This window comes from Alternaria atra (assembly GCF_907166805.1).
Source record: "Alternaria atra isolate CS162 genome assembly, contig: 32, whole genome shotgun sequence".
NCBI classification, from domain to species: Eukaryota; Fungi; Ascomycota; class Dothideomycetes; order Pleosporales; family Pleosporaceae; genus Alternaria; species Alternaria atra.
This window is the reverse complement of record NW_025091331.1, coordinates 1,287,374-1,312,199: the sequence shown is the minus strand read 5'-3', so window position 1 is coordinate 1,312,199 and position 24,826 is coordinate 1,287,374. Positions and strand designations below refer to the sequence as shown.

Sequence of the window (24,826 nt, the reverse complement as noted above, 5' to 3'; positions counted from 1 at the left end):
GAGCACAGCGTTTCCTCTTGTTCGTAATATGCTGGGCGATGGGGTTCTGTCCCTTCTTTTCTCGGATGGGAGGTACCTTCGGTGAGTAGCGAGACGACATCAGAGAGCACCATTGACTTACCTATTACAGGTGAAAGCCGGATTGGAGACGCCCCAGACACCACTATAACAACAGCGGAGTGGAACGTGATCGAAGGCGTCTGCTTTGGGGGTGTTAACACTCTCACCTTACATGAGCACAACCTCATCACGGCATTCGGCATTATCAGCTACCTGCTCATGTCCATTGTCGTCATCTCTAAGATTATCTTTTCCGCCTTAGACAATGGGGATGGCACACAAAAGTGGCTAGTAGAGTGTCGCACTATATTTGGTGGAAATACTGTCAGTTCTCATGCAAGGCTGTGTATCGAAGCTGTAGTGGCAATCTCTCTGATCATACAATTCTGGGCGTTCTTTCGATTACGACAACTACAAAGTAATATGACACAAGCATCTGGGGGGAGCTTTCCGGATGGGCAATGGTCTTTTGGCCAGATCGTTGCCACAGTTGTTTTCATCCCAGTGGCTGCTGAACTTATGTTTATTTGGAAGAAACGCTCATTGTATCTTGGATAAGAGTAGATGTTTGAAGAGGACTTGATACGGGGTTTGGGGTTAACGCATATGATGGTATTGTAAGAAAGATCAAAACCATCGAGGGGGAAACGGGCGCTTGAGCAGTCGAACTCGGAGATATTTGAGATAGCCCTCAGTGTTCGTCTCTAGAAAAGGATCATTTGTTGGTCTTCCCTGGACTATGCTCATGATAGTATCCTTGACCGATCATTTGTTGGTCTCCTCTTCAAAACGATCATTTGCATTGATCACATTTGTCACATTACGACGAATGAACTTTTTGTGCTTTCGGATGCTGAGTGGAAAGCTGGTATACGCTGCAGCTATGCTCTGATTCCGACGGACACCAGACCAATGCCTTATACTATGACCCAGAACTGGTAGCTTGGGGGGTAGGAGATATGTATCGAGCGTATAGACTTTGCGTTGCGCAGGAAAATCGTAATATTCGAGATATTTTCTCTTTGTCTTCCATAATTCCAACGCGGGTTGAGGTTTCTCTTTGTCCACAGTTTCAGAACTGTTATCGGTTGGCTCTTCATTGGTCGCTTGCCCTGTCTTCGATCCTATGGAGGCTTCTTGTGGGGTTTCTGTCGCTGGTTCCTTCTCAGCAGCATCTGTATTGTCTGCCAATTTGGCATTGCGGCCTGAGGGCTCTGGCTTCGTGCGATCATCCAAGCTTCTAGAAGAGTATGTACCAATAAAGTGGTTGAGTACTGGATCGAGTACAGCGATACCTCTTGAGTAAAAGCGACCAATCGTATGCTCCAGTGTGTCGAGTTGACACGCATTAAGTCTCGTTTGGTCCATTTGAAGAACCAGCGCGTCGATGAGGGACAATTGTACGAATTTGGGCAGACCCAGTTGAAGCATAGCGTTGTAGAGGTGGATTTTGTCGACAAGTGCTTCGGGTATGCCAATAGCCATAGGACTGTTCGTTCTTACTAGGTAGCGTGCAAGCTTCGTCCTTTTGGGTGTTTTTTTCATTACTCTTGTGTGTGATTCGCTTCCTGCATGTGCTTCGCTCGCTGCGGGCGTCTCGCTGCGCAGTGCCTTATCATCTTGAAGCTGTTTCTGCACCCTTTTCAGCCATGGAACGATATACTTCTCAATTTCTTCAGGTCTTATAAACGCCATCTGATCATCATTTTGGTAGGCTAGCCTTTTCCCATTTCGACAAGAAGTAAACTCGAAGTTTTCGTCGAAGACCGCGATTGGTTCGTCATCCCGATTAGCGTGATGCTGTCTCGGATAACACACTGGTAGATGCAGCTCATTTTCCGATGGATTATAGGTGAAGTGTTCATCTGCGAGGGTCGAACACGTCCTTAAAGTATTGCGATCAATAGTTGTTGAGATCGTGTATGAGGTGGCTCGCTTGAGCGCCTCCATATATTCCCCATCACCTTCTCTCTCACAATAGAGTGTTTTATAGTGTTGTTGGTCGACGATGATTTGAACCTCGGCAGTTGATACGCTAGCGCTCCGTAGGTTGTAAATGTCGATTTGGTCGATGTATAGTTTCCTTTCGTCGTTCGCTTCTTTCTGTGCTTGCTGTTCTAAGTAGTCTTCGTGTGCCTGAACAACTCTCCCGTTTGCGTGATCAAGTATCATCGTGTAATTCAAGTAGGCTTTAAAGCAATTGATGTTCAGATTAGTAGCTCGAAAATTGGGGTCATGATTTTCGGCGGGACTCGAGAACCGGCTGCTGAAAAGTGTCATCTCGAGGCTGCGCACCCTTTGTTCATCTGACGTTCTTTGACAGGGACAGAAACCTCCTCAAGCCGTCAACGCTAAGCCCCCCTCTCTTTGAGTGCTCTAGATTTGGCACAAAGCGGGCTTACACCCAGGGCAGACCAATTCGGCCATGCAGATTCGGTTGAGAGCAGAACGTTCGACCGCCACATGATCCCAAATCCGGCATGATGCAACCTCGGACGCGTGCTACATTGTTAGGAATGGTGACGCAAGTGTGCGCAGGCATGGAGTATTGTAGGTCAGTACAGATGAAATCTCTGAGGCGATGTAACTCAATTACACCGGATATGGCGAGGCTAGTCCTTACATGCATAGCACTCAACCTCAAAGACACTCAAACTTACACCAGATATGGGATCAAGGTTGGACTCATGTCTGGAACTGTTGTACAAAGTGCTATAACAATTTGAATCGTGTTGATACTGGTAAAAGAACGTAGGCTATGCAATGTTAATATCTCTATCGCAGATTGCTGCAAGCAAAATGGAAAGCCATGTCCATTACGCTTCTGTAGGCTGTCTTTTCAATATAACTTGCCTTACTTCCTGCTACTACCACCGCAAGCCCTCTCTAAAGTCAAGAATGCAAAGTGACCGCCGACGACTGGCCTCGCGAAGAACCATGGCCCAGGAAAGCCACCATCACCTTCAGTGACATACAGATCCGTGAAAGGACGGTCCGTAACCGTCTCATTTAACCAAAGCGCTACGCGATCAAGGATCTCTGAGCGCACCGTCTTGTTTGCCACGGCAGCGGCTTCGAACTCCCAGTCCGACTTGGTGTATAGATGGCGAGAATCGAGAGGGAGTCCGTACTTTTGCATAACCGTAGAGTACCAGTCGCTCTGGAGGTTGTAGATTTCGTCGGGGATGAAGTCATCAGTTATGGGTGTGCGGCCAGAAGAATGCTTTGAAGGGGACAAGGGCCGCTGAGCCTGACCATTGCCAGATGCATAGTCTGACTGTTCTGATATGGAGGATGATGTGTTTGTGATGGTAGGGTGGAAGCAGAGTACAGCATCGGCGTAGAGCGAGTATAAAGTTGTCCAGCTGCCGTACCAGTCATAGGCGAGCTTAGCATGTGTGCCATCCCGAGACATGCCATATTCTTGCCACTTCTTGATGTACGTTTCCGAGATGTTGCGGTAGTGCTTTGCGTCACCAGGGCGATCCATGAGGTCAGCAATTTCACTGAAGGCTTTGATGCCGACAATACCCTTCAAGGCAAGGTTAGTCTGAAGTGGTAGCCACCCAGCGAAATCATCAGTGCAGACTGTACACTCTGTTAGCCCAAGTTTTACGTCGTCTTGCATTGATACTCACGCTGGTTGTGGGGCTCAAGAGCGTCTTCAACGAGATATCCGGTCCATTGCTTCCACAAATCGTAGCTACCTTCTAGCCACTTCTTTGCCTGGTCGATACCCTTGGCACTTCCACCCCACGTCTCATCAATGTACTCAACTCCATTGTGTAAGCCGACGTTGCTCAAAGAGAACGCTCTGTTTGCGTCGATGTCATGATTCGCATCATTGCCGATTGCCGACCAGATGGACTGAGCCTCTGCATCGGAATTATAGCTTAATGAGTTGACCAGCGCCAGGCCCATGATGAGCATATCGCCGCACTCCTCGACTGGCATATACTCATCGCGTCCATCAGCATGTCCCGTCAGATTGGGGAAGTGTGCACCAAGATCATGCATTGAGTACTTGTTAGGATACTGACCGCTCAGCTGATGCTCAAGAAGTGGCTCCAGGAGGTACGCTAACCACCTAGGCTGTGTGTAGAGGAAGAACGGGAAAGCCGGGAAGATGACATCAACGGTCTGGCTGTTACCGTTGGAAGAGATTTCTTTGAGGAAGAGCAACGGGTTCTCTTTGGTTCCAGAGAAGCTAGTGGCGCCCATGACTTGTCGTGCAGACAAGGCAACGATGTCGACGTAGTTAGAAGAACCCGATTGATAGGCATCGATGCGCAGTTGCTCAGAGTAGTTGCCTGCGAGACTGCTTGCCATGGCAAAGTCGCCGTAATGGAATTGAATGAGCTTGTCATCCTGAGAGAACCAAGACTTCCATAAAGGTCGCATGAACGTGAGACCTCGAGCAGATGCATATTGCGTGACTGGATCCTGGATGTGAGTTATCGTAAACAAAACGCTGTCGCTGTTGCTGCTAGATTTTGACGTAGCGATAGACGAGTTTGCCAGCTTAAAAGCCTTCGAAAATGCGAATACTGGCTCTTCATCCATGACACCGCGGAAGTTTCCGTCAACTTCATTCTGCAACGTTCCGGTTCGAGCGAATCGCTGGCGTAACAGCGCTGACGTGCCCGATTCATGACGCACATCGACAGGTCCAGTAAAATGTAGCTGACCCCACTCTGGCTGATCGTTTGTCTCAGTGAAGAGCTGCTCGACCTGTCGCTTGACTTGCCATGTCTTTAGTCTGTCATTCAGGCCAGGCGCGACGTGCTGAAATAAGCCCCATTCTATCAAACTCTCCCTTTTGCCGCTGACCCATTGTCCGTTCACGTCGACGTATATGTTGACATCAAAGGACCCTTCGACGTGTATAGATAGGTATGCTGCTGGTATGGTCTGTCGCAGAGTTGAGGTCGGTGTGATGGGCGAGAGGAAGGACAAGGTGATCTCGAGGTCTTTTGCTGATTGTATTGTGTCGGGCGCTCGTATGGAGTATGTAAGATTGGTCGTCGACGCGTCGTATTTCGCACCTCTGTATATGGGGTACGCGACCGTATAACTAGAACAGACTGGGGTCAGCATTGTCTCTGCTTTGGGTGATCAGACACAACTTGCTCTTTACCCTTGTGCTCTAGAGAGTCGTGGGGCCGACCGAGCAGTGGATATACCTCTTTTGAGTCCGGAACAGACGCCAGGACACTGAATCCGACCTATCCGTATCATTGTTAGCATTGGGCGCTCAAGGTAGCTTGGTGCCGCGAACCTCAGATCCAGTCCAGAACATGGGCCATTTGCTCCATGGCTCTTCTCTCGCATTTTGCAGCCATGTACTCAGATAGGGATTTCGTACGATCAACGGAAGGACGGGAGGTTGGAGACTCGAAGCATCTACGACGCTTGCCAGAAACGCCGCAGCTGCGACAGCGAAGAGCCGCATGATTTCGATCAAGCACAATGTACGAAACAAGATGAATACTACAAGAATACACTTGATGTTATGACAACTGAATCATGGATTATGAGAGGCAGCAAGCATGCAGCAAACTTGAAGCTGTCAGCTGGGATGGAAGCTCGGGGTAGCTGCAGTCTGCGGGGTTGTGGGGGAACGAATCAGCGCGTGGTGCCTTGCATGACCGTGTGGATTGGCAATCGTCCCGCGTTTCATCTTACGCGGCCTGACCTCATGACATCTGAAATGTTTATTCAGTAGCGTACAGCACCATCGGTCGTTCTCGTAAATAGTCATCAGACTCTTCAACTCGCCCTACTTCCCGGTTCAATGACCTAGATGTGCCCACTTTGAAGTGATCACAACCACACTGTCTACTGCAGCGCTATCAAGCCGACAGCATCAAGGCAGACCTTGCACATCTTCGGTATTCTTTATCACTCCCGTTCCATCCCGTGTCTGTATACCTCGACGTCTCCATGACGATGTAATCGCATTCATGAACGCAGAAGCTGAGCGACCCTGCTCCTTGCGTCTACCCGGTGGAGGAGTGGATACGCCGTCTCGGACTGATTTGACTGGGCTGGGAGTGCGCACAGTCCAGTCATCTACAGGATACGCTGGATGGGGGCGGTATGATGTGGATGCCCCAAAGTCGTTCTTGATGAGAAGTGTAGGGAGGGGCCGTGAAGCTGGCTCCGGAGGTCCGAGTTTGATGGATGGTGGTATCGAGAGCCGGTAGAGTTGCGTTGGTGCACCGACGAAGCTATCGCGCTGTTGTGTGTGCTCGCTTGCATGCCTAACAGATGTGTCTATCTTCAAGCTGGGTGCACCGCGTGGAATGTAAGCGCGTGGCTGTTCTGTATCATTCACACGACGAAGCGACGCTCTTTGAGTCGAGGGCCTTCGCATCTTCACCGACCTGGGTCGCGTTGGACTAGAGGAACTTATAGTCTGCCCTCTTATATCTGCAGCACTAGTGACCCGTCTGGTGTGGTTGAAATTCTCTTTGTAGTCATGGAACACGTCTTCCGACTTCTTGCTGATAGTGCTGATGTCATCCTTAGTTCCATCCATGATAACTTGTTGTGGCTCTATCACAGGAAGATCGTTCTCCTCGCCAGTACCACTGATATCTTGTTCAAGTAATCCCAGTTCTCGCAACTGGTCCCAGCTACGGTAGTAGTAGCGGAACGTTGCGAAGGGTTGGTCGATCGGGTCGATGAGGGCGAACTTGTAAAAGCGCTTTGACTGCTCTGGTCCTGCGCGTCCAGCATTGACGAGGCTATAGAGGTTAGTATAGTGCGATTGTGTCACGTCAATCCTGCGCTTACCTTATTCCTTTGCCAGTCTTAGCGTGCTCGGTGTGCTTATATTCCTCTGTCTGTCGTTCGACTCGCTTCCTTCCGTCTGCGCGATGTACTCGTATCTCGACGCGCGCGGTCTCGTCAAATATATCCACAGTGTCTTTTGCTGTAAAGCAAAGTACTCGCTTCTCTATCCTTTTCTTGCCATCTTCATCCTCGGGGCTCTCAAATAGACCGAACATAGTCTTGCCCTGCCATCTCTCTTCCTTGCCAGTCGACCAGCTCATTATGTGCACGCCATTAATATAGAGCTTGAAGAGGAAGTAGTATCCTTGGGGGACTGGCGGCGACACGGAGTATCTAATCCAGAACGTGCTGCCAGGCAAGGCTGGAATGTAGACGCTGCATGTGGACGTCTTTTCCTCGATATAATGCGGGGTGGAGCCAGAAATATTGTCGGGTTCGGGGCGATATTCGGGCAGCGTTTCGATATCGAATTGCGAATGCAGTCCGACGTCAATACTTCGATAGTGCATGGTTGGTGCTGACGGGGTCGTGGTGGGTAAGCAGAGGCGATTGCTTTCCAAGGTGAACTCAAGCACATGGCTGACGACTAGCGTGATTGCTCCATCCCAAATCACCGAGTTTTGTCACACTACAATAGACTCTAAAGTTATTTGCGGTATCTCGTCTTCTCGGACTTGCACATAAGCCACCGCGAATACCTTCAGAGTCCAGGTTACCTACAATGAAGAAGACGGCGAGCTACTTTATACTACAGCAGGATCCCCAGGTAGCTGTTGCACAAGTTTGACTTGACAATTGTTGGAAATTCTCGTCATTAGCGTCGCTGTTCACAAGCAGTGTCGCTGCAAGAGAACATGTCCGAGTTCCTACCTATGTAAAAGAGCATTATCTCGGCCTTGCCAGCAATGATAAGCTCTATGACAATGTACGGCCTGCGCCGTATCTAAAACGAGTGAGAGATCTTATCAATTCTTTCACTTCTATGACATTTGTCACGACTTCACTCGGTCTCACGTGCTAGATTCATCCACCTATTGCTGTAGCGCAGGCTTATAACTTTCTCTTACTACATAAGCAATAACAGTGGGATTAATCTCTTTCTCCTATCCAGTTTCCCCACGACTTCCTTAATTGCAACCAGTACTTATTCACCTCTTCAGTAAGTAACCATTCACCTCAGTACATCGCCTTCCCACAGAAGCTTCATAAGTCCTTGGCCTTTCAACAAACTCCATACTATCAACATTGGCCTTTTTTACTAACAGTTTAAAAAGACGTAGTTGAAGTAAAAGGCAGCAACTACCTTAGTCCGCGAAACTACAAAAATGGTAACAGTGAGGAACCCTACACGTAAGGCACACCTTACGCCAAACTAGCTCGCCACATAAGTCTTCTGTAGTCACTGTTACCTTTATCGTTTGTATATGTACTAACCTTTAATATAGGCTCAAGAAAGGCCCAAAGGCAAAAATCGTCGTTGGTCAGGATGGCGATCGCTACATAGCTCTGGAGAGCGCTTCTGTAAAGCTCCTAGCTCACTTCTCCCCAACTGCACAGATGAAGCTCATTGCACAACGAGGCACAGTTTTGACGATCTCCAACAGCTCAAAGAAGGCCATGCTTTGGGTCTACAAGTACATGCAAGCCAGCGAGCATGATTCCGTGGGAATACACCTTCGAGGCGCTCGAATCCAACGCTTTGACATCTACCAGCACTGCGGCTTTCTCGAATGCGACTCATTGAAGAAGCGTATCTTTAGTCGACTGAAGAGCGAGTTTTACAACGCTCTGCCTATTGTCGACGAGATCGAGCTATACCAGACTTCAATTCCAACCGACCGCGAGATCGAAGTGGTCAAGAATGGCGAAGCTCTGGCTACGTGCGATCGCGAGGTGCGCAAGGGCAAGAAGATGCGTACAAATCTCATCGTCTAGCGATGACATGACGCAAACCGCATAGAGGTAGATGTAAAGCAGGCCATGTAGCAGAGGCGATGGCGTCTATCATTCTTGCATTAGTATATGGTGGGAGACTTCCAGGGGAAGGCATATCGACACTACCGTATGCATTTGCATGCAGCTGCAGAGTACAAATATATGACTATATATCCCAAGTTGCCGATGACTGCTTCGGTAAGATACATGTACTGCAACGTAGCACATGAAGCACAATGTCGCCAAGTTGAGTCCTTTCGAGTTCGCATCTATTGCCTATTCTTTTTCGTCACCAGATTTGTTGTTCTTCTCTAGGTGATCCTTGATGCTAAACATGCCCGTCCCTCTCTCAAGTGGCTTAGCTTGGTTGGGGCTAGGCTTCCAGCCAATCATGTAGATTAACCTGAAAGTCGCAGGAAGCGTACCATCCTCATTACCATGAAGCTCCTTGTATATCCCTTCCGCAGCCAAGAGCACATCTCGTTGTATGGGTCCCTTCTCCCGTGCGAGTACAGCATTAGACTCGCCCATGGCTTGTAGATCCTTCATCAAGGAAAATGTATCGGGATAGTCAACTACGATGTCATCAATGTCTACGGTGAGGAGGTTGAAGCCAGCCTTCTGAAGTAAACCGCCCACATCTTTTACGTCTGCTAGTGGCGAGGTGTGCGTCGAGACGCCACCTCTTCGGTCTAGCTCCGCTAATTGTAGAGATGTGCGGAGTTCATAGAGGCTGTCTCCTCCCATCATGACCCCTATGAAAGGGCAGTCTGGCTTCAAGATGTTGTTCACCTGCGCCAATACAGACGGCAAGTCATTGATCCAGTGCAAACTCAGGCTGCTCAAGACGGCGTCGAAAGAGTTTGCTTCGTATGGTAGCAGTTCCGATGTCGATAGAACCTCTCGTACAATGTCAATTTCTTTATTGAAGGGCAAATCGGCATCGCGGTATAAGAGCGCTTCTGAGGAGTCTGCAGCGGTTATGGTGCCGATTCGCTTCGACCGTGGGCCTTTGTCTGGGGCATCTTCGGAGGGCAAAGTGAGTGCGCGGGACAGGTTGCATGCGTTTGCACCAAGATCGAGGACTTTGGGGAAATGACGATTTATGTCCTGTGTTTATTAGTTGTTACTCTTCTTTAAAAAACGGAGAATCATACCAGAACCCGCTCACACAATCTTGAGGCTACTTCATCTCTCAAATAGTCTACTCCTCTACTTGTCTCCTTGTCTGCTGCAGCTCTTTCCCTCTGCAACCACTTTTGCTGGCCACTGAATATCTCCATCATTGGAGCGCCGGGAGCTTGTACTGCATATCGTCGTGCTGACTGGAGGGGCAAAAATCGTCGTCTTAGCGGCGGGATGAAGGCGCGTATCGAGAAAGTCGCCATGGCTTCAGCGGTGAAAGGAATTGAATGCGCAGTGGCGATATTGGCAGGGTGAAAGAGGGGTGCACAAGAGCGCAGAAGATGGTGAAAGCAATACGTCAAGACCCTGGAGCTACTGCACCAATCGGCGTTTGGCTCCACCGAGACCTGCCACTGCTCTCCAGAAGTTCACCACGACGATCACCCCTGCGCAACAACCGAGAGCTGCTAGCTGGACAGGAGGAGGAACCGTGACGCAGTTTCGACAATCGTTTTCGACTTGGCCACTTCGTCATGGCACAAGCCTTTCCGTACACGTACTACGCTTGTGACTGCTTCGACAGCAACGCGACGACGTCGACGAAGCGCACCTCGCATGTCCTTGCTGCCTTTGACGACGACGAGGAAACCTTAGATCCCAAGAATCCACGCTCCAATTTCGCCCTTTACCCGCTTGAGCATCTCCTCTACTGCGAAGATTGCTTGCAAATACGGTGTCCGCGGTGCGTGATAGAGGAGACGCTGAATTGGTACTGTCCCAACTGTCTGTTCGAAGTTCCGAGTTCTGTGGTTAAGAGCGATGGCAATCGGTGCACGCGTAATTGCTTCAATTGCCCTGTATGCGTTTCACCTCTCATGGTCAACCTTCTCGACAACCCTGATGCGGACCAAGGAGTGCCAGACCGACACATACTAGCGTGTCCGTACTGCCATTGGAGTACCATAGAGACGGGCATAGAGTTCGAGAAGCACACAGGCGTGTATTCACAGATCGTGCGGATAGCGAATGGAGGGAAGCCAATACCCACCTCGAAAGAGCGCGACAAGGAGCGCGAGAGGCGCAAGGAGCTGGAGGCTCGGCAGCGAGATTCAAAAAACCCGTTATCTCCTTCGAGCGACTCTACAGCTATGGATTTGGAAGAATACGAACCGCCGACGCGCGATGATCTTCTCTCGAATCTGGGTGCTTTCTACAAAGCACAGCTGGAATCCCAGATGCCGGCAAACCCTCTAGAGATGAACTTCTCTTCGCCCTCAGCCTATTCGCGAATTATGAATCTATACTCGACAAACACTGCAAAGAAGCAGAAACGCAATAAGCCAACGCCGATGCGAGAGGCTGCGTCGGAATTGGAAGGCCTGGTTGTCCATGACCCTGCCGCGGACAATGCAGCGATCGAGCGTATCAAGCGAGACGGTTGGGGGAGTACTCTCTCGCCTGCTCAGAAGCTCGCACAACTCGACCCTCATGTGCAGTTCAGCGACGAACTCCGGCCAGTTCCGACTCTCCTTTGTACAAAGCGATCCAAACGATGTCGGTCATGTCGACACATCCTGTCCAAGCCAGAATCGAAGATAACATCAACTCGATATAAGATCAAACTACTAGCACTGAACCACATCCCTCGACTCAGCATTCGCGCGCTACCGCCGACCAACCCAGTCGTGCCCCACGCTCCTGGCTCCATGCCCGCTCCGCAAACCCCTTTCAACTACAACAACCTCCGTTCGGGTATCGCAACGCACTTCCTCTTACACGTCAGTAACCCTCTCTTTGATCCTATTCAGGTTACATTGGCCACCTCAAGCACCACGCCTGGCAAAGTGCAGTCTCGCGTAACGATCCTATGCCCACAGTTCGAAGTCGGCGCCAACACCGATGTCTGGGATGACGCACTCGCTTCGTCTCCCGCACCCATGCCCCGCCGCTCGACAATCAACGCCGAAACAGGACAAATTGAAGCAGGAAAGATCTGGGACAAAGGACGGAACTGGACAAGTGTCGCTATCGAAGTCATCCCAGGCTTCCTTAGTGAACTTGGTGGCGAGGGTGCGTTGGACGAAGATGAGGATTTGCTTGAGATACCCATCTTTGTGCGCCTGGAGTTTGAGGCTGATGTAAATGCCGAGGAGAGGGGTATGGGTGATTCGAGAGGAAGTAAAGGAGAGCGAGAGAAAAGGGAGGAGGCGTTCTGGACGGTCGTTGGTGCAGGAAGGATAGCGAGTGCGTAGACATGGCGCTGATAATACGCGTTTGTGATACCCCTTTTTTTCTAGTCGAGGATACGTGTTTAGATACATTGTTATTCGTTCGTCTCATCATAGAAGCCGCTACGAATGGATGCATTCATCAAAAAGATTACTATCCAAAATGGGTCTCATTAGGAAAGACTTCTCCATCTTTCTTCTTCTTCCTTGTGAACATGCCATCCAGTGTTCCTTGGCTCGCTTCTCTCTTATGACCTGCTTTCTTATCACTCCGTATCGCCATCTTCTTCGCCTCCTTCGGACTCAATGGCTTGGCCACATGCGTGTTCTTTTCATGCCCGTCTGCATCTTCTTGATTTTCTTTCGTTACCATGGCGCCTGGTGGCCCTTCCTTGCCTTCCGTGGGCCCCTCCGCTTTATCGTCAAAAAGCTTACGCCATGTGCCGTCGAGGACCTGCGGCGAGTTCCCGTAAAGGTTAACGTGGTATGCATTCTTCATGCCCTGGATACAAACATCCCTTCTCTTGCCAAAATCAAACATCGGTTTTGGATAAACTTTCATCGCACCCTCACCTGCCTTTTCAAACCCATCGCCTTTGACCAAACACCCCCACTTCTTCTGATCTACGATTGGCGCCTTCCATGGCTCGTAGATGTACTTCTTGTCAAATTTCGCCAACTCCGGTACATACCTTCTCACAAACTTACCCTCTTTATCCCATTTCTGTGGAAAGGCAATGGGGGAATAACATCGGTAGAATTGCGCGAAGAAGGCCGTACAGGATAGCCATTGCCAGTTTCCAATGTTACATGCAGCTTCGTGATCAATGAGCCATTCTTCAAAGACTTCTGCGCCGCGCTCCCAGTCAATGTAACACCCACCTCTTGTCAGGAAGCAAGCAACGGCGTGGCGACCGAGGTGGTGGATCCAGCCTTCTTGGGCAAGCTGACGCATAAGGGCGTCGATCCAGGGAAATCCTGTATGACCATGTTTCCAGCGCTGGAAATGCGTTTCTGCTTCTGCGTTGTCGATGAGATACTCGCCGGTGATGAGGTTAGACTTGGTATCGACTTTTGAGGGTAGATGCCAGGGAATGAAGCGACAGTGCGGATTATTGTATGTTTGGCCGAAGGAGTAGCCTAGAGCTGCTTGCGCGCCGAAGTACATGTCTCGGAAGAGTAGTTGGCCCGTTAGGCTGGTGGGTGGTTGGGAGGCCTTTTCTTTGTATTTGTCGACTACATCTTGGGCACGCCAGTAGAAGAGTCGGCAACTTAAGGAGCCAAAGTGCATGTGCGGCGAGAGGAGGGTTGTGGCCTGGGGTTCGAAAGCGGTGGGGGCGGTTTTGGGCTTCTCAAAGGTAGCCGTATAGTCGGTATCTGCTATGATGTTGTCTAGGGCATTCAATGCTACTGTCTCGCCTCCACGGTGTGGTGTCGTTGCGGGCTTCAGGCCGAGCTCTTCCATTGTTGGTACTGCAAAGTCACCATTTGGTCCCGCTAGAGCAGAGTATGAAGCTTCTTCCCCGTCTCTCTGTATTGCGTTAATATCGGGCTGGCTTTCTGGCTTCTCTTGATCGAACTTCAGATCGGTATCCCCAGGATCGGGCAGCGAATTTGGCGCTGGTATCGGCCTTGGGATTGATCCGATATTCTTTCCCGCAGCTTGCACCTGGTTTATGCTCATAGTTGGCTTTCCATGGTTTTGTTTCACCAGCTCATCGGGATCGTATAACGTCCTTCCGATCTTCACAATAACCTCGACACCAGCCTTCTTCGCAAGCTCTGCGATATTCTTATCTCTTTCTCTTGCGTACGCATCGGTGTCTTTCTCGAACACTAGATGTGTGATTTTCCACGCCTTGAATAACTTGGGTAACAGCGTTTGCGGTGCCTCCCGGATGAGTAAGAGTTTCGAGTTTGGGTTAAGTTTGGTTATCGACTTTGAGAGGTCGTTTTGGCAGTCGAGGAGATATTGCCAGCGATTGGAGCCCACTCGGGCGCGATATACATAGTGCGGGTCCCATGTCCAGATAGGGTAGAGACACTCTGGCTTGAGGTCCAATGCTGCTTTGAGAGCTGGAGAATCGTGAAGACGTAAGTCGGTCCGGAACCAGTAGATCACTCGTGGTTTAGTCATCTTGTCATACAGGCTGCGAAGCGGTTGTATCTGACAAGATGAAGCTGCAAAAAGTGCCAACGGGATATTGTTCTGACGCTTACATGTGACGGATCCACCGAACTGCAACATAGATCATGCTCTCTGACTAATTAACGGGAAACCGCATGGCTGGAATGAATGCTGTCATTGATCGGAGCTAAGGCACTCGCTAATCTTCAATGGTCCATCCTGGATCCCAGAAACCAATCGGTTTTACTGTTCCCTCCGACACGGTGAGGATCCACCATTTATTCTTGTGCTATGGTATAAAGCTGTAAACCTTTGAGCAACTTCGTCTTTAATTCTCGCCTACACATCCCCTTCCCGAACTCATGGTTTCTTGCAGATGCATCCACAGTGCATTCCCTAACCCGTCTTCTTCGGTACTGTGAGGTGTACAAGAACTTTGAGAGGTCTTGTGTCATTGTCTACAGATGTGGGTCAGGATGCAAGGTGTTCGCATTTCCGCCTGGTTGTCAAACTTCAATGGGGGCTGTAGCAGTATAGACATGTGAAATGATACGAAGCATTATAAGGCAGCGAAGAATCCGGAGTGGTAAGTTAGGCTTCAATGACTGCGCGGGCCCTTCCCAGCCACATGAGTTGTTGTCCTGTTGGGCAGTATCGAGGCATTCATAGCCGAAATGATGGCGCGGGATAGATGCGGGGACAATTGGTGGCGCGATATTGGCAAATCAAAGCTACCGTTTCCCAAGTAGCACCAAAAGACGTTGAGAGGCTGCAGCCGCACGCTGCATGCAGAGGATAGCACCAGCTTAGGTGAAAAAGCAAGCAGACGTAAAGCAGGGTGGCGGGTTCGCGTGCAGATGATGAAAGAACGGCCCACTAGCGGGTGCATGCGTCATGGTGTCGGGAGCCTCGAGGTTTCGTCCAAGCTCCCTTAAGCTCGTGGACCCATGGTTGTTTGTGCAAACAATCTCTCAACAGATATTGAAGGCGCTTTTCCCGAACAAGGGAGCTTGACAACTCAGAGCCTCAAGTGCGAGCGAAGGCGCCGCTTCATCAGTCATACGTGGATTACTTAGATTTGCCGTGCTGCAGTTTACCGCTGTTCGCGTTCGGTATAAGTTGCACTGCAGATCAGCGCCTACTCCATATATCTGCTGGCTGCGGGGAAACTACCACAACCCGTATCGAAGCTCCGCGCTCTACTCTACTCTAGACCCAGCTCCCCAGGCGTGACCTTTCGCCCACTTGAGTCTTGCCCTCCACCTCTCTCTATCCTTCAGCATCTACCAAGATGGCACAACCACTGGAAGATGCGTACATTACGGTTAGCTACATGTATGTGGTACAGCGCACGCGAGCTAACATGTCTGCCAGCTTCTTATGAGCGATTCCTATCTACCGGGCGCAGTCGTTCTTGCAAACTCTCTGCGCGATGCCGGAACCACCAAGAAGCTTGCCGTGCTCGTCACGATGGAGACGCTATCAGCTGACACCATCTCGGAGCTCAAGGCGCTTTACGATTACCTGATACCCGTCGAGCGCATACGCAACTCCAATCCTGCGAACCTCTACGTCATGGGGAGACCCGACCTGGCTTTTGCCTTCACAAAGATTGCTCTCTGGAGACAGACGCAGTTTCGCAAGCTCGTGTACCTCGACGCAGATGTGGTAGCTCTGAGGGCGTTGGACGAGCTGTTCGACATTGAGGCTTCGTTTGCTGCAGCTCCAGACATTGGCTGGCCAGATGCTTTCAACAGCGGTGTCATGGTTATTAAACCAGACATGGGCGAATACTGGGCTCTCCAGACCATGGCAGCGACTGGTGACAGCTTCGATGGCGCAGATCAAGGCTTACTGAACCAGTACTTCGAACATCGTCCCTGGCAGCGATTGAAGTTTACCTACAACTGCACGCCAAACGCCGAGTACCAATGGGAGCCGGCATACCGCTACTACAAGCACGACATTGCCGCCGTCCACTTTATAGGCAAGAACAAGCCTTGGTCAGGCCAGCATGCGGGTGGAAGCGGCGTCTATGGAGAACTGGTAGCGCGATGGTGGGCGGTGCATCAGAGACATCTGCACAAGGCAAAGGGGGGCCAACGAGCTGGTGAGGCAAAGAGCACCCGTGGTGACTCCATGCTTTCTTCCTCCTCTATTCCTGCCCCTACCGAGGCCTCTGCCATTACGACTGAGCCACCCATGACCGAACCTGGAGATGAGATTCAGAATATTGACCAAGGTATAGTAGAGCCAACACCCACGGTAGAACAACGCAAGTTCTCTGCGCCCGAGATGCAATGGGACGCAACCAAGTACGATCTTCTAGCAATGAAAGCTCTAGACATAACACTGACAAGTCTAGGTTTGAGCCACCAGCGGAATCGAGACCCGAAGCTGCCAACTTCCCTACCCAAACGTACACGTTCAGCGATAGCCGGTCACTCTTCAAAGCGCCACGAGCCTACCCAGAAGCGCCACGGGACATGTGGTACCAGGTTCCAGAAACCAAGCCTAAGCCTGCCGAGATGCCTAAGCCCATCTTCCCGTGGGAGCAAGAGGCGGATAGACCTAAGCCGACCCGCGTGTTTGCCGAAGACTCACCAGAACCGACTCCCACAGTAATGTCGCCGACGCACGCCTTCTCAACAGTACACTACGATGAGGCTGATAAAGCAGCTCCAACAGGAGCGGATAGAGTTAGAAGCCCTGGAAACGCTTCTGTTTCGAAACCTGCTGACCAAGGTTGGCAGTCTTATCAACATAGTAGCGTGAATGCCTGGGATAATGTTCCAGGCATCGATAACTATGTTCGTGCCATATCGGATATGAGTGGGATACGGGGTAAGAACCAGTCCCTACGACACACCACAGGCACGGATGATATCAGCTCGCCCATTTTGGAACGTAGGAACCGTCGCGAGAGCCTAATTCTCACCGATTTCCCGTCCGCAGTCGAGCGACCGAGCCTTCCTGTAACACCTGCGCCGGTTCGTCGTCCCATGTTTTGGGGCGAAGAGAGGAGCCAAGCAGGTGAACTACCTTCTGCCACAGGAGTGCCAGATCAGACCGAATGGGTAAGTCCGTGATGCGCATTTTCCTCTATCATCCCCTCAGACTTCCAGCACCGTCGCTTAAGCGGTTCCTTGATAAGACTCGAGCTGACTTAGACTTTGAAGAATCCTGAGGAGAAGCTTGACCAGTTACGACGCTCATCTCTGATCGAGTTTGAGCACCTGAAGAAAGACGAGCACCCGAACCCACCAATGCGTGCGCTTCCCGAGCATTCAGTCGTTGGGGAGAAAGAAGCAGGCACCTCATCTGGGTTTGACGGAGCGAGTGAACAGGCTGTTCCAGGTTCGTTCCCGCACGTCGCCGAAAAGGACTTTGCTAGCAGCGACCCTGCACCGGATGTGCGACCAAGTTCCGGCGACCGTTCATTCGCCCATGGTGATGAGAGCTCCGCGCCGGACCACTATTCCAAGCAGGACTTTTCTTCTGGGTCTTCGAGCACCTTTGGGCAAAACTTTTCAAGTTCGACGTCGCAGGTAACATCCCACGAACAGACTGCTGGCCATCATTCGCTATCCTCTGGCCAGCAAGTCCAGGCTGGAGGCATGACCTTTACTCTGCCCACCTTCGATGACGGTACTTCAGCTGACACCCAAGCTACCGGAGACGATCTCAGTCCGACACAGACTAGGACCTAGAACAAGGTGATGAACGAACGATGGATGCCGATGTTACTATACTAATCCGTCAGATGTCGCCTCGCGGGTGGTTTAATGTCGCTAATGATGGAGGATATACATCGCGATTTCATGTTTTTACTCTGGTCTGAGTTACTGCACGTTTCGTATCTCTCGTTGGTGAGCTTTTCCAGCATTTGTATCGGCATTGCATAGCGATCTGTTGTAGCTCATTATTGATTTCTATCTGCAAGATTGGCTTCAAAATGTATGGTATCCATGGCGGTGGAATGACAATGTCAACTGGAGACAAACACATGCGCCAAAATATGCAGGGAACATTTCGTGCATGTTGCCTAGGTACGCTTGGGCCAGCTGCTCCACTCCGAAGCTTAACAAGCTTGACTTCATGGTTGGCGTTTGCCCTGTGCCCTTCCAAAGATGCCCCGCTTGCCCCTCCCCACCTTCCAATTTGCCCTTGAACAACGAGCACCTGCCCGATTCATCTCATTATATAAACCGCGAATAAGCGCCACAGCCACTCATAGAAGCCTCTTCTGTCATCGACGAAGCTTCTACTCCTCACCGTCACCCAAACTCGTCGCAACACCTATCCGCTGCGACCGATACACGCCAGAACGAATACCTGACGCCGCCTGGCCATATTTGTATCACCCACCCAACAAGATGGCACACCTCGACCCATACTTCAAGCAGGTAGATGACTTGCAAAGCAACTTTATTGAGAGGCTGAGGGAGGCGGTTGCTATCCCCAGTATCAGTTCCGAGGACCAGAGGAGACCTGATGTCGTCAAGGTACGAATGAAACCCCCTAAAGAGACTCAGGGTTGAGTCTGTTCTATTGGCCTTGTTACGCATCTATACATTGCAGAATGCCCTGGCTAACCCACAATGTAGATGGGCCACTGGTTGGCGGACCAAATCAAGGCGCTTGGTGGTACCGTTGAACTCCGCGAGCTCGGAAAGCAGCCTGGTCGCGAGCACCTCGACCTCCCACCGTGCCTTCTCGGACGCTATGGAGACGACCCGAAGAAGCTGAATGTCCTCGTTTATGGTCACTACGATGTACAGCCTGCGAACAAATCCGACGGTTGGGCCACTGACCCTTTCACTCTGACCATCGACGACAAGGGCCGCATGTACGGACGCGGTAGTACAGATGACAAGGGCCCAGTTCTTGGCTGGTTGAACGCGATCGAGGCACACCAGAAGGCAGGTGTAGAGCTACCAGTAAACCTGGTCATGTGCTTCGAGGGCATGGAAGAGAACGGATCAGAGGGTCTGGACGACACCATTCGTGCTGAGGCCAAGAAGTTCTTCAAGGACGTAGATGTCGTTTGTATCTCGGACAACTACTGGCTGGGAACCGAGAAGCCATGCTTGACATACGGTGTCCGTGGATGCAACTACTACCAAGTTGAGGTCTCTGGCCCTGGTCAAGATCTGCACTCTGGTGTTTACGGCGGAATGACACATGAGCCCATGACCGACTTGGTTCGTATCATGAACTCGTTTGTCGACCCTGACGGCAAGATTCTTATCAAGGGTGTTGACGATCTTGTTGCTCCGCTTACCGAGCAGGAAGCTGCACTTTACCCACCCATCGCATTCACCATGGACGGTCTACGGGAGTCACTAGGTGGTGAAGTCACAATTCACGACAACAAGGAGGATGCGCTGAAGTCCAAGATGCGATACCCTTCGTTATCACTTCACGGTATCGAGGGCGCTTTCTACTCCGAGGGCGCGAAGACTGTCATCCCTGCTAAGGTCATTGGAAAGTTCTCTATTCGCACAGTACCAAACATGGAGATCGACCCTGTCACGAAGCTGGTCGAGAAGCACGTAAATGACGAGTTTGCTAAACTGAAGTCGAAGAACAAGATGAAGTTCAGCGTGGTTCACTGCGGAAAGTGGTGGGTAGAGGACCCCAACCACCCCAACTACACGGCCGCTGCCAAGGCTGTCGAGCGTGTCTTTGGTGTGAAGCCAGACATGACCCGAGAAGGTGGTAGCATTCCTGTCACATTGACCTTCCAAGAAGAGCTTGGCAAGAACGTCTTGTTGCTGCCAATGGGTAGCTCGACTGACGCTGCTCACTCGATAAACGAGAAGCTCGACAAGAGGAACTACATTGAGGGCACCAAGCTACTGGGAGCATACCTGCATTACGTTGCAGGAGAGATGAAGCGCGAATAGACGCCGTAGTCGCAACAGAGTTCAAATTGCTACATTGTAGGCTTGCCGTACTTTTATTAGAATCGTCGGTCTTGTAGATTCGTAGATCTTTTGCTACCAATAAGAAATGTATACCCGTTCAGCAGCACAATTGCTTCTTGCCCGTAACCTGACGAAGGGGCAGTCTCATATGCACTATGAATGGTAATTTCTCCTTGTGGCACCCTGCATGACCTTTATATCAATCTTATAACGTCTGTACTCTGGCCATGTTTTGCGTATAGTTTAGTTTTGGTTGATGGATCCCGCCCAGCTTTGACCACCCCGGCGCGGAACAACTAAAAAAGTTCGGCATCGCTCCACCAGGAACGGCCAGCACCGTGCCAACGCGTGCATCTCAAGCAGCACGGCCAAACATAACCCCAATTCCACCATGTCAACATGTAAATCCCTCCTTCGAGCCTGTCCGTCGCAGCGGGCTACTCCGTCGCTCCTTCCCCTCACACAATGCCGCTTCGAATCCACAACCCGGCGACACAGAAAACTGCTCGCACTCCCCGAAGCACCATCCTACACATCCGACCGCTCAGTCCCTACACTGGTCTTCAATCCTCCGTCCTCAGCGCCAAACGTCTACCACACACCGCTCAAGTTCCTGCCCAAAGAAGATAAGAGAAGACAGTTGTACGCTACCGCCCAACAATACGCAACGAAACTGGCGCACACACGGCAATCCTCTCACATCGCCGCACCCGGTACACCACTCAACACAGATAGCTTCCTACCGCCGCGCCCTTCTGCCGCGCTACCTACCCCGGTTCGAAAGCCATACGAGAAGACGTATCATCTCACCGAGGCGGATATCGCTGAGATAAGGAGGTTGAGGAGTGAGGACCCGGATACGTGGACGCGGGTTAAGCTGGCGGAGAAATTTGGTTGCAGTCAGTTTTTTGTGGGTATGGTGGCTAAGAATGAGGGGAAGGCGGAGAGGGTGTCTAGAGAGCACGAGGCGGCGAGGAGGAAGTGGGGGACTAGGAGGCGGGAGGCCAGAGAAGACCGGGGGAGGAGGAAGGTACTTTGGGGGAGGGACGCTTAGCCGATGATATATGCGGCTCTTCGTCATTGGGTCTGCGTAGGCACCAACTACAATCATCAATCGCAAATGCCGAGGCTCTTATATCTTCTTGGGTAAGACGACCTTGAGTTTGGGTTCTTAGGACACAAACATACGATGGATATGGCATACGATACGTGTAAAGAGAATAAAGGGATGTTTATACTTTGATGCACCACAACTACCGACAGCCCCTTCATCAGCAACCCTATACTAATCATCGCCGTTCCCAGGCCTCGTACCAATGGGTATCATTCCAAACTTCCGTAAACTTCAAACTCCTCCATAGTGTATATGCACCACATTTACCCTCCGTTATCCCTCTCCACCACAATCCCCTTCCCAACCCTAAAGACAAATCCCTCGCCATCTCTCGTGCCCACACCCACTTTCCAGCACTCAAACCGTCCTCGACTAACCACTTCCCAGCGCTGCAATCTTTCTCTTTCAGCTTCTTCAACATTCATCGCCGATGCAAACTTGAGTACATCTACACGACGGACTGCTAATCGGGTGACTGACATACCCTGAGGCCACGATGTAGGCAACGCGGGTCTGTACGTCGACGGCGTGGTAGATTGCGACGTCAGTACCATGGCGCAGGAGAGTAATTTGGTGAGCTTGGCTAGGCGAATTGTGAGTTGTGTGGATGCCGTTGCCAAAGTATTCGAAGACGTAGAGTTGGAAGCGTTCTTGTTTCGTATCGGCCAGACGAAAGCGTCGCTATCTTCGAGGGCGATGGAGTGGATGGGGCGGTGCATACTCTTATGTGGAGTCGTCTGGTTGAACAGGTAGTCTGGTAGTGAATCGAGGGTTGCCAGTAGAGAAGACCAGAACTGAGGGCGGAAGATGTGGAGGTGTTGGAGCGAAGTTTTAATTATGGTTTTCATTTCGGTTTTTAGGGGTTCGTCGACTTCCTGGTCTGTGGAGAGGAGGCGCGAGTTCAGGAGCGAGAGCATTATTTCTGCTAGTCGAGGGACGCTGAAGTGGTGCAGTGGGTCGAAGACGATGACAGCTGCTTCTTGGCCGCCCAAGGGAATACTGGCGACGGATGGAGGGAGTATGGCTTGGGCGATGACAAGGTAGAGGAGTGAAGTTTTTCCTGCTCTTGAGGGATGGTGTGTTGGTGGTGGAGAGATGATTTCGAGGACTGGAGGACCTGGGCTTATAATGAGACGGTCTATTTCGGGGATCTTGAAATGTGATGTGTGGGTGGTGTTTGTGCCGTCGGTGCTGTTCAAAGTTAGCATTTGTTCGTACATCATAGTAGCAAAACTGGAAAGTGGAAATTGAGCGTCATGGGAAAGAAGACATACATTCCATCGGCCCTGATTACATACTCGCGAAGAGATTGGAACACCTGCGTTAATTTTAGCATAGTACCGTCTTTTCGTTCTTTGTGTCCACTTGACATACCGAGCTCAAATCCTCAACCTCAACCTCCATCAACAACTTCTCCCCCAACCTCTTCGCCCCATCACCGCTCATCTTCTTTTCCCATCCAGATAGCCACTTTACCCCCCTTTCTTTTCATCAATCACAGTGCGGTCGTTTGATTTCTCTTTCTTCGCGCAATGGCGCCACCAATTTCCACGATTCCCGTCTCTGACTTGGAAGCTTCAATCAATACTCTGCCGTCCGGCAAACCACGGAATCCACCGGTCAAGCTAAGCGATTGCGCGCTGAAGGAGATGGTGCAATACAAGTGCAACTTGGAGTTACCGAAGAAAAAGGGTGACGCACCGAGTATAGTGTGTGAGCCGTTGGTTCACTTGTTAAGAAGGTGAGTGTTAGGTGAGGTAGAAGGCGCAGGGTCTTGGCGTAGTGGTCAAGCTTGAAAAGTCAGTCTGATGGATTTGGATTCCAAGACTGATGAGATTTTAGGTGTCCAGGAGGATTGAATGTTGAGACTACGGCGTGGGAGGGGTGGAAGGCGAAGCAGGAAGGTGCAAAGGTCGAGGGATGAGATGAGGTCACCAGAATGGAGATAACATCATGCAACATCACGCACGCACTGCTTGTCAATATAACGGGTATATATTCCCATATTCACAAGTTCAGTACCAGATTCTTGCTAACAACTGTGTCAGAAAGAGACCCGATCAAGATACGCAATCGATTGATGACGAATAAATGTTATGCTCGCCTTGGCCACGCTCTGTGCCATCGGTGGCTGCTCTAGCATAGTAGAGTGAGCAGACTATAGTACAACTTCTTCTAATGAACAAATAAAGAATCAACGCCGCTTAAATGCCTGAAGCGTGCCTAAAACTCCCAAGGCCGAAATGCAGATACCCAAACGCCTCGCTATCAGAATGCAGTAGTAGAACGACTTTTTCGAAAACAAGACATTTGCCGCCAAGTTCCGGGTGTGACGAACTATGAGACGCCGGTTGCAGACTTTCTCCAGTACTTCTGATCGTAGTTGACATGTACGCCTTCCTCAAGGTTGACATTCCGATCGGTCGTAGGCTGCCGTATCGGAGCATCTTGCGGCATGTTCCAGTCATCGTCATCATCGTCCATTTGGGCTTGCCGCCGCTCTTCCTCTTTCTCTCGCTGATTTTCCTCGTCCAACAGGTCTGTCATGGCTGCTTGCCATAACTGGTCGCTCTCTTTCATGCGCCTGCTGCGCTTGCGCTTGCCAACATTCTGCTTTTGAACGCCAGCCTTTTGTGCGGCCATGAGTTTTCTAAGACTTTGTTCGGCAAGGATGCCCTCCTCGGTCGCCTTCTCTCTGATCTTGCGCGGATCATTTTCGCGTTTTGTGAAGACGGGCGTTGCTGTGTATGTGTGTTTTGACGGAAAGCCAGGAAAATGTTTTGGTATGTATGGGCGCGTTTCTTTGTCCGCCTTGCCCGAAAGTCCAGGGCCCAGCAAGGACTCGGTGTCGGGCGGCGGAGCCTCTGGAGGCGCGGGAGGTGCAAAGTATGGTTGTAATAGAGATGGCGGAACTTCGCCTGTGTCGATATGTTGCTCGAGGGGGCCAGAGCCGCGTAGGCCTGCGCATGTGAGGGCATAGATCCAGTCGTGGGCTACGGTTTCGGTGCGCCGCGAGCTGATCATGGACGTCCGGACTTGTGCTAAAAAGTTGGTCATGTCTGTGACAGGTCAGTCTTGCAAACTGCAGTGGGCTCTCATGGCCAGTTTCTGTCGCAAGGTGAAGCCATACAGGAATCAACCAGCGCCCGGAACTCCTCCAACGCGTCCGGGCGCGCGCTCTCGAAGCCGATGCCTTTACATTGTATCGCTATTGCGCGGCGCAATTGCTGGTCAAAAAAGTCTTTGCTCTCGCCAAATGGATCGAGCTCTGCGCTGATGGGATCGGCAATATGCTGAATCGGCTGCGTGTGATGCAGTGCCCGAACGACTTGCCGCTTCTTCGGGTGTGGCTCTCCGTATGTCGGCGCATTTTCCGCATCATGTACCCTCTTCATGCCTGCGATTGCGCCCTCGCTGCTGGCGCTGGGGGATAGTATGATGCCTGGCATATGCTACTCGTTGTCGCGATTCGAAGGGTGGGTGAGGCCGTGATACGATGTTGTGCACG

General features: G+C 50.9%; 12 protein-coding genes across 12 annotated transcripts; 5 read left to right on the top strand and 7 right to left on the bottom strand.

Moving 5' to 3' along the window:
- Nucleotides 1-825: 825 nt before the first annotated feature.
- Nucleotides 826-2,232, bottom strand: ALTATR162_LOCUS10188 (uncharacterized protein; the record flags this gene model as incomplete). The annotated part of the gene is made up of 1 exon (XM_043317824.1): nucleotides 826-2,232. The coding sequence occupies one exon, from the start codon at nucleotides 2,230-2,232 to the stop codon at nucleotides 826-828; it is 1,407 nt and encodes a 468-aa protein (XP_043173759.1).
- A 682-nt stretch (nucleotides 2,233-2,914) lies between these two features.
- ALTATR162_LOCUS10187 (uncharacterized protein) lies at nucleotides 2,915-5,512 on the bottom strand (the record flags this gene model as incomplete). Its single annotated transcript, XM_043317823.1, has 4 exons — nucleotides 2,915-3,648; nucleotides 3,699-5,134; nucleotides 5,191-5,285; nucleotides 5,339-5,512. The coding sequence occupies 4 exons, from the start codon at nucleotides 5,510-5,512 to the stop codon at nucleotides 2,915-2,917; spliced, it is 2,439 nt and encodes an 812-aa protein (XP_043173758.1).
- A 414-nt stretch (nucleotides 5,513-5,926) lies between these two features.
- On the bottom strand, nucleotides 5,927-7,367 carry ALTATR162_LOCUS10186 (uncharacterized protein; the record flags this gene model as incomplete). The annotated part of the gene is made up of 2 exons (XM_043317822.1): nucleotides 5,927-6,809; nucleotides 6,859-7,367. The coding sequence occupies 2 exons, from the start codon at nucleotides 7,365-7,367 to the stop codon at nucleotides 5,927-5,929; spliced, it is 1,392 nt and encodes a 463-aa protein (XP_043173757.1).
- A 1,048-nt stretch (nucleotides 7,368-8,415) lies between these two features.
- ALTATR162_LOCUS10185 (uncharacterized protein) lies at nucleotides 8,416-8,793 on the top strand (the record flags this gene model as incomplete). The annotated part of the gene is made up of 1 exon (XM_043317821.1): nucleotides 8,416-8,793. One exon carries the CDS (start codon nucleotides 8,416-8,418, stop codon nucleotides 8,791-8,793), a length of 378 nt encoding a protein of 125 aa, XP_043173756.1.
- Nucleotides 8,794-9,069: 276 nt separating this feature from the next.
- On the bottom strand, nucleotides 9,070-10,181 carry ALTATR162_LOCUS10184 (uncharacterized protein; the record flags this gene model as incomplete). The annotated part of the gene is made up of 2 exons (XM_043317820.1): nucleotides 9,070-9,903; nucleotides 9,951-10,181. 2 exons carry the CDS (start codon nucleotides 10,179-10,181, stop codon nucleotides 9,070-9,072), a joined length of 1,065 nt encoding a protein of 354 aa, XP_043173755.1.
- A 270-nt stretch (nucleotides 10,182-10,451) lies between these two features.
- On the top strand, nucleotides 10,452-12,170 carry ALTATR162_LOCUS10183 (uncharacterized protein; the record flags this gene model as incomplete). The annotated part of the gene is made up of 1 exon (XM_043317819.1): nucleotides 10,452-12,170. One exon carries the CDS (start codon nucleotides 10,452-10,454, stop codon nucleotides 12,168-12,170), a length of 1,719 nt encoding a protein of 572 aa, XP_043173754.1.
- A 130-nt stretch (nucleotides 12,171-12,300) lies between these two features.
- On the bottom strand, nucleotides 12,301-14,283 carry ALTATR162_LOCUS10182 (uncharacterized protein; the record flags this gene model as incomplete). Its single annotated transcript, XM_043317818.1, has 1 exon — nucleotides 12,301-14,283. One exon carries the CDS (start codon nucleotides 14,281-14,283, stop codon nucleotides 12,301-12,303), a length of 1,983 nt encoding a protein of 660 aa, XP_043173753.1.
- Nucleotides 14,284-15,565: 1,282 nt separating this feature from the next.
- Nucleotides 15,566-17,984, top strand: ALTATR162_LOCUS10181 (uncharacterized protein; the record flags this gene model as incomplete). Its single annotated transcript, XM_043317817.1, has 5 exons — nucleotides 15,566-15,598; nucleotides 15,649-16,589; nucleotides 16,640-16,973; nucleotides 17,028-17,351; nucleotides 17,454-17,984. 5 exons carry the CDS (start codon nucleotides 15,566-15,568, stop codon nucleotides 17,982-17,984), a joined length of 2,163 nt encoding a protein of 720 aa, XP_043173752.1.
- A 666-nt stretch (nucleotides 17,985-18,650) lies between these two features.
- On the top strand, nucleotides 18,651-20,183 carry ALTATR162_LOCUS10180 (uncharacterized protein; the record flags this gene model as incomplete). The annotated part of the gene is made up of 2 exons (XM_043317816.1): nucleotides 18,651-18,779; nucleotides 18,882-20,183. 2 exons carry the CDS (start codon nucleotides 18,651-18,653, stop codon nucleotides 20,181-20,183), a joined length of 1,431 nt encoding a protein of 476 aa, XP_043173751.1.
- A 412-nt stretch (nucleotides 20,184-20,595) lies between these two features.
- Nucleotides 20,596-21,258, top strand: ALTATR162_LOCUS10179 (uncharacterized protein; the record flags this gene model as incomplete). The annotated part of the gene is made up of 1 exon (XM_043317815.1): nucleotides 20,596-21,258. The coding sequence occupies one exon, from the start codon at nucleotides 20,596-20,598 to the stop codon at nucleotides 21,256-21,258; it is 663 nt and encodes a 220-aa protein (XP_043173750.1).
- Nucleotides 21,259-21,581: 323 nt separating this feature from the next.
- Nucleotides 21,582-22,541, bottom strand: ALTATR162_LOCUS10178 (uncharacterized protein; the record flags this gene model as incomplete). Its single annotated transcript, XM_043317814.1, has 1 exon — nucleotides 21,582-22,541. The coding sequence occupies one exon, from the start codon at nucleotides 22,539-22,541 to the stop codon at nucleotides 21,582-21,584; it is 960 nt and encodes a 319-aa protein (XP_043173749.1).
- Nucleotides 22,542-23,655: 1,114 nt separating this feature from the next.
- ALTATR162_LOCUS10177 (uncharacterized protein) lies at nucleotides 23,656-24,713 on the bottom strand (the record flags this gene model as incomplete). The annotated part of the gene is made up of 2 exons (XM_043317813.1): nucleotides 23,656-24,377; nucleotides 24,449-24,713. The coding sequence occupies 2 exons, from the start codon at nucleotides 24,711-24,713 to the stop codon at nucleotides 23,656-23,658; spliced, it is 987 nt and encodes a 328-aa protein (XP_043173748.1).
- Nucleotides 24,714-24,826: the final 113 nt, after the last annotated feature.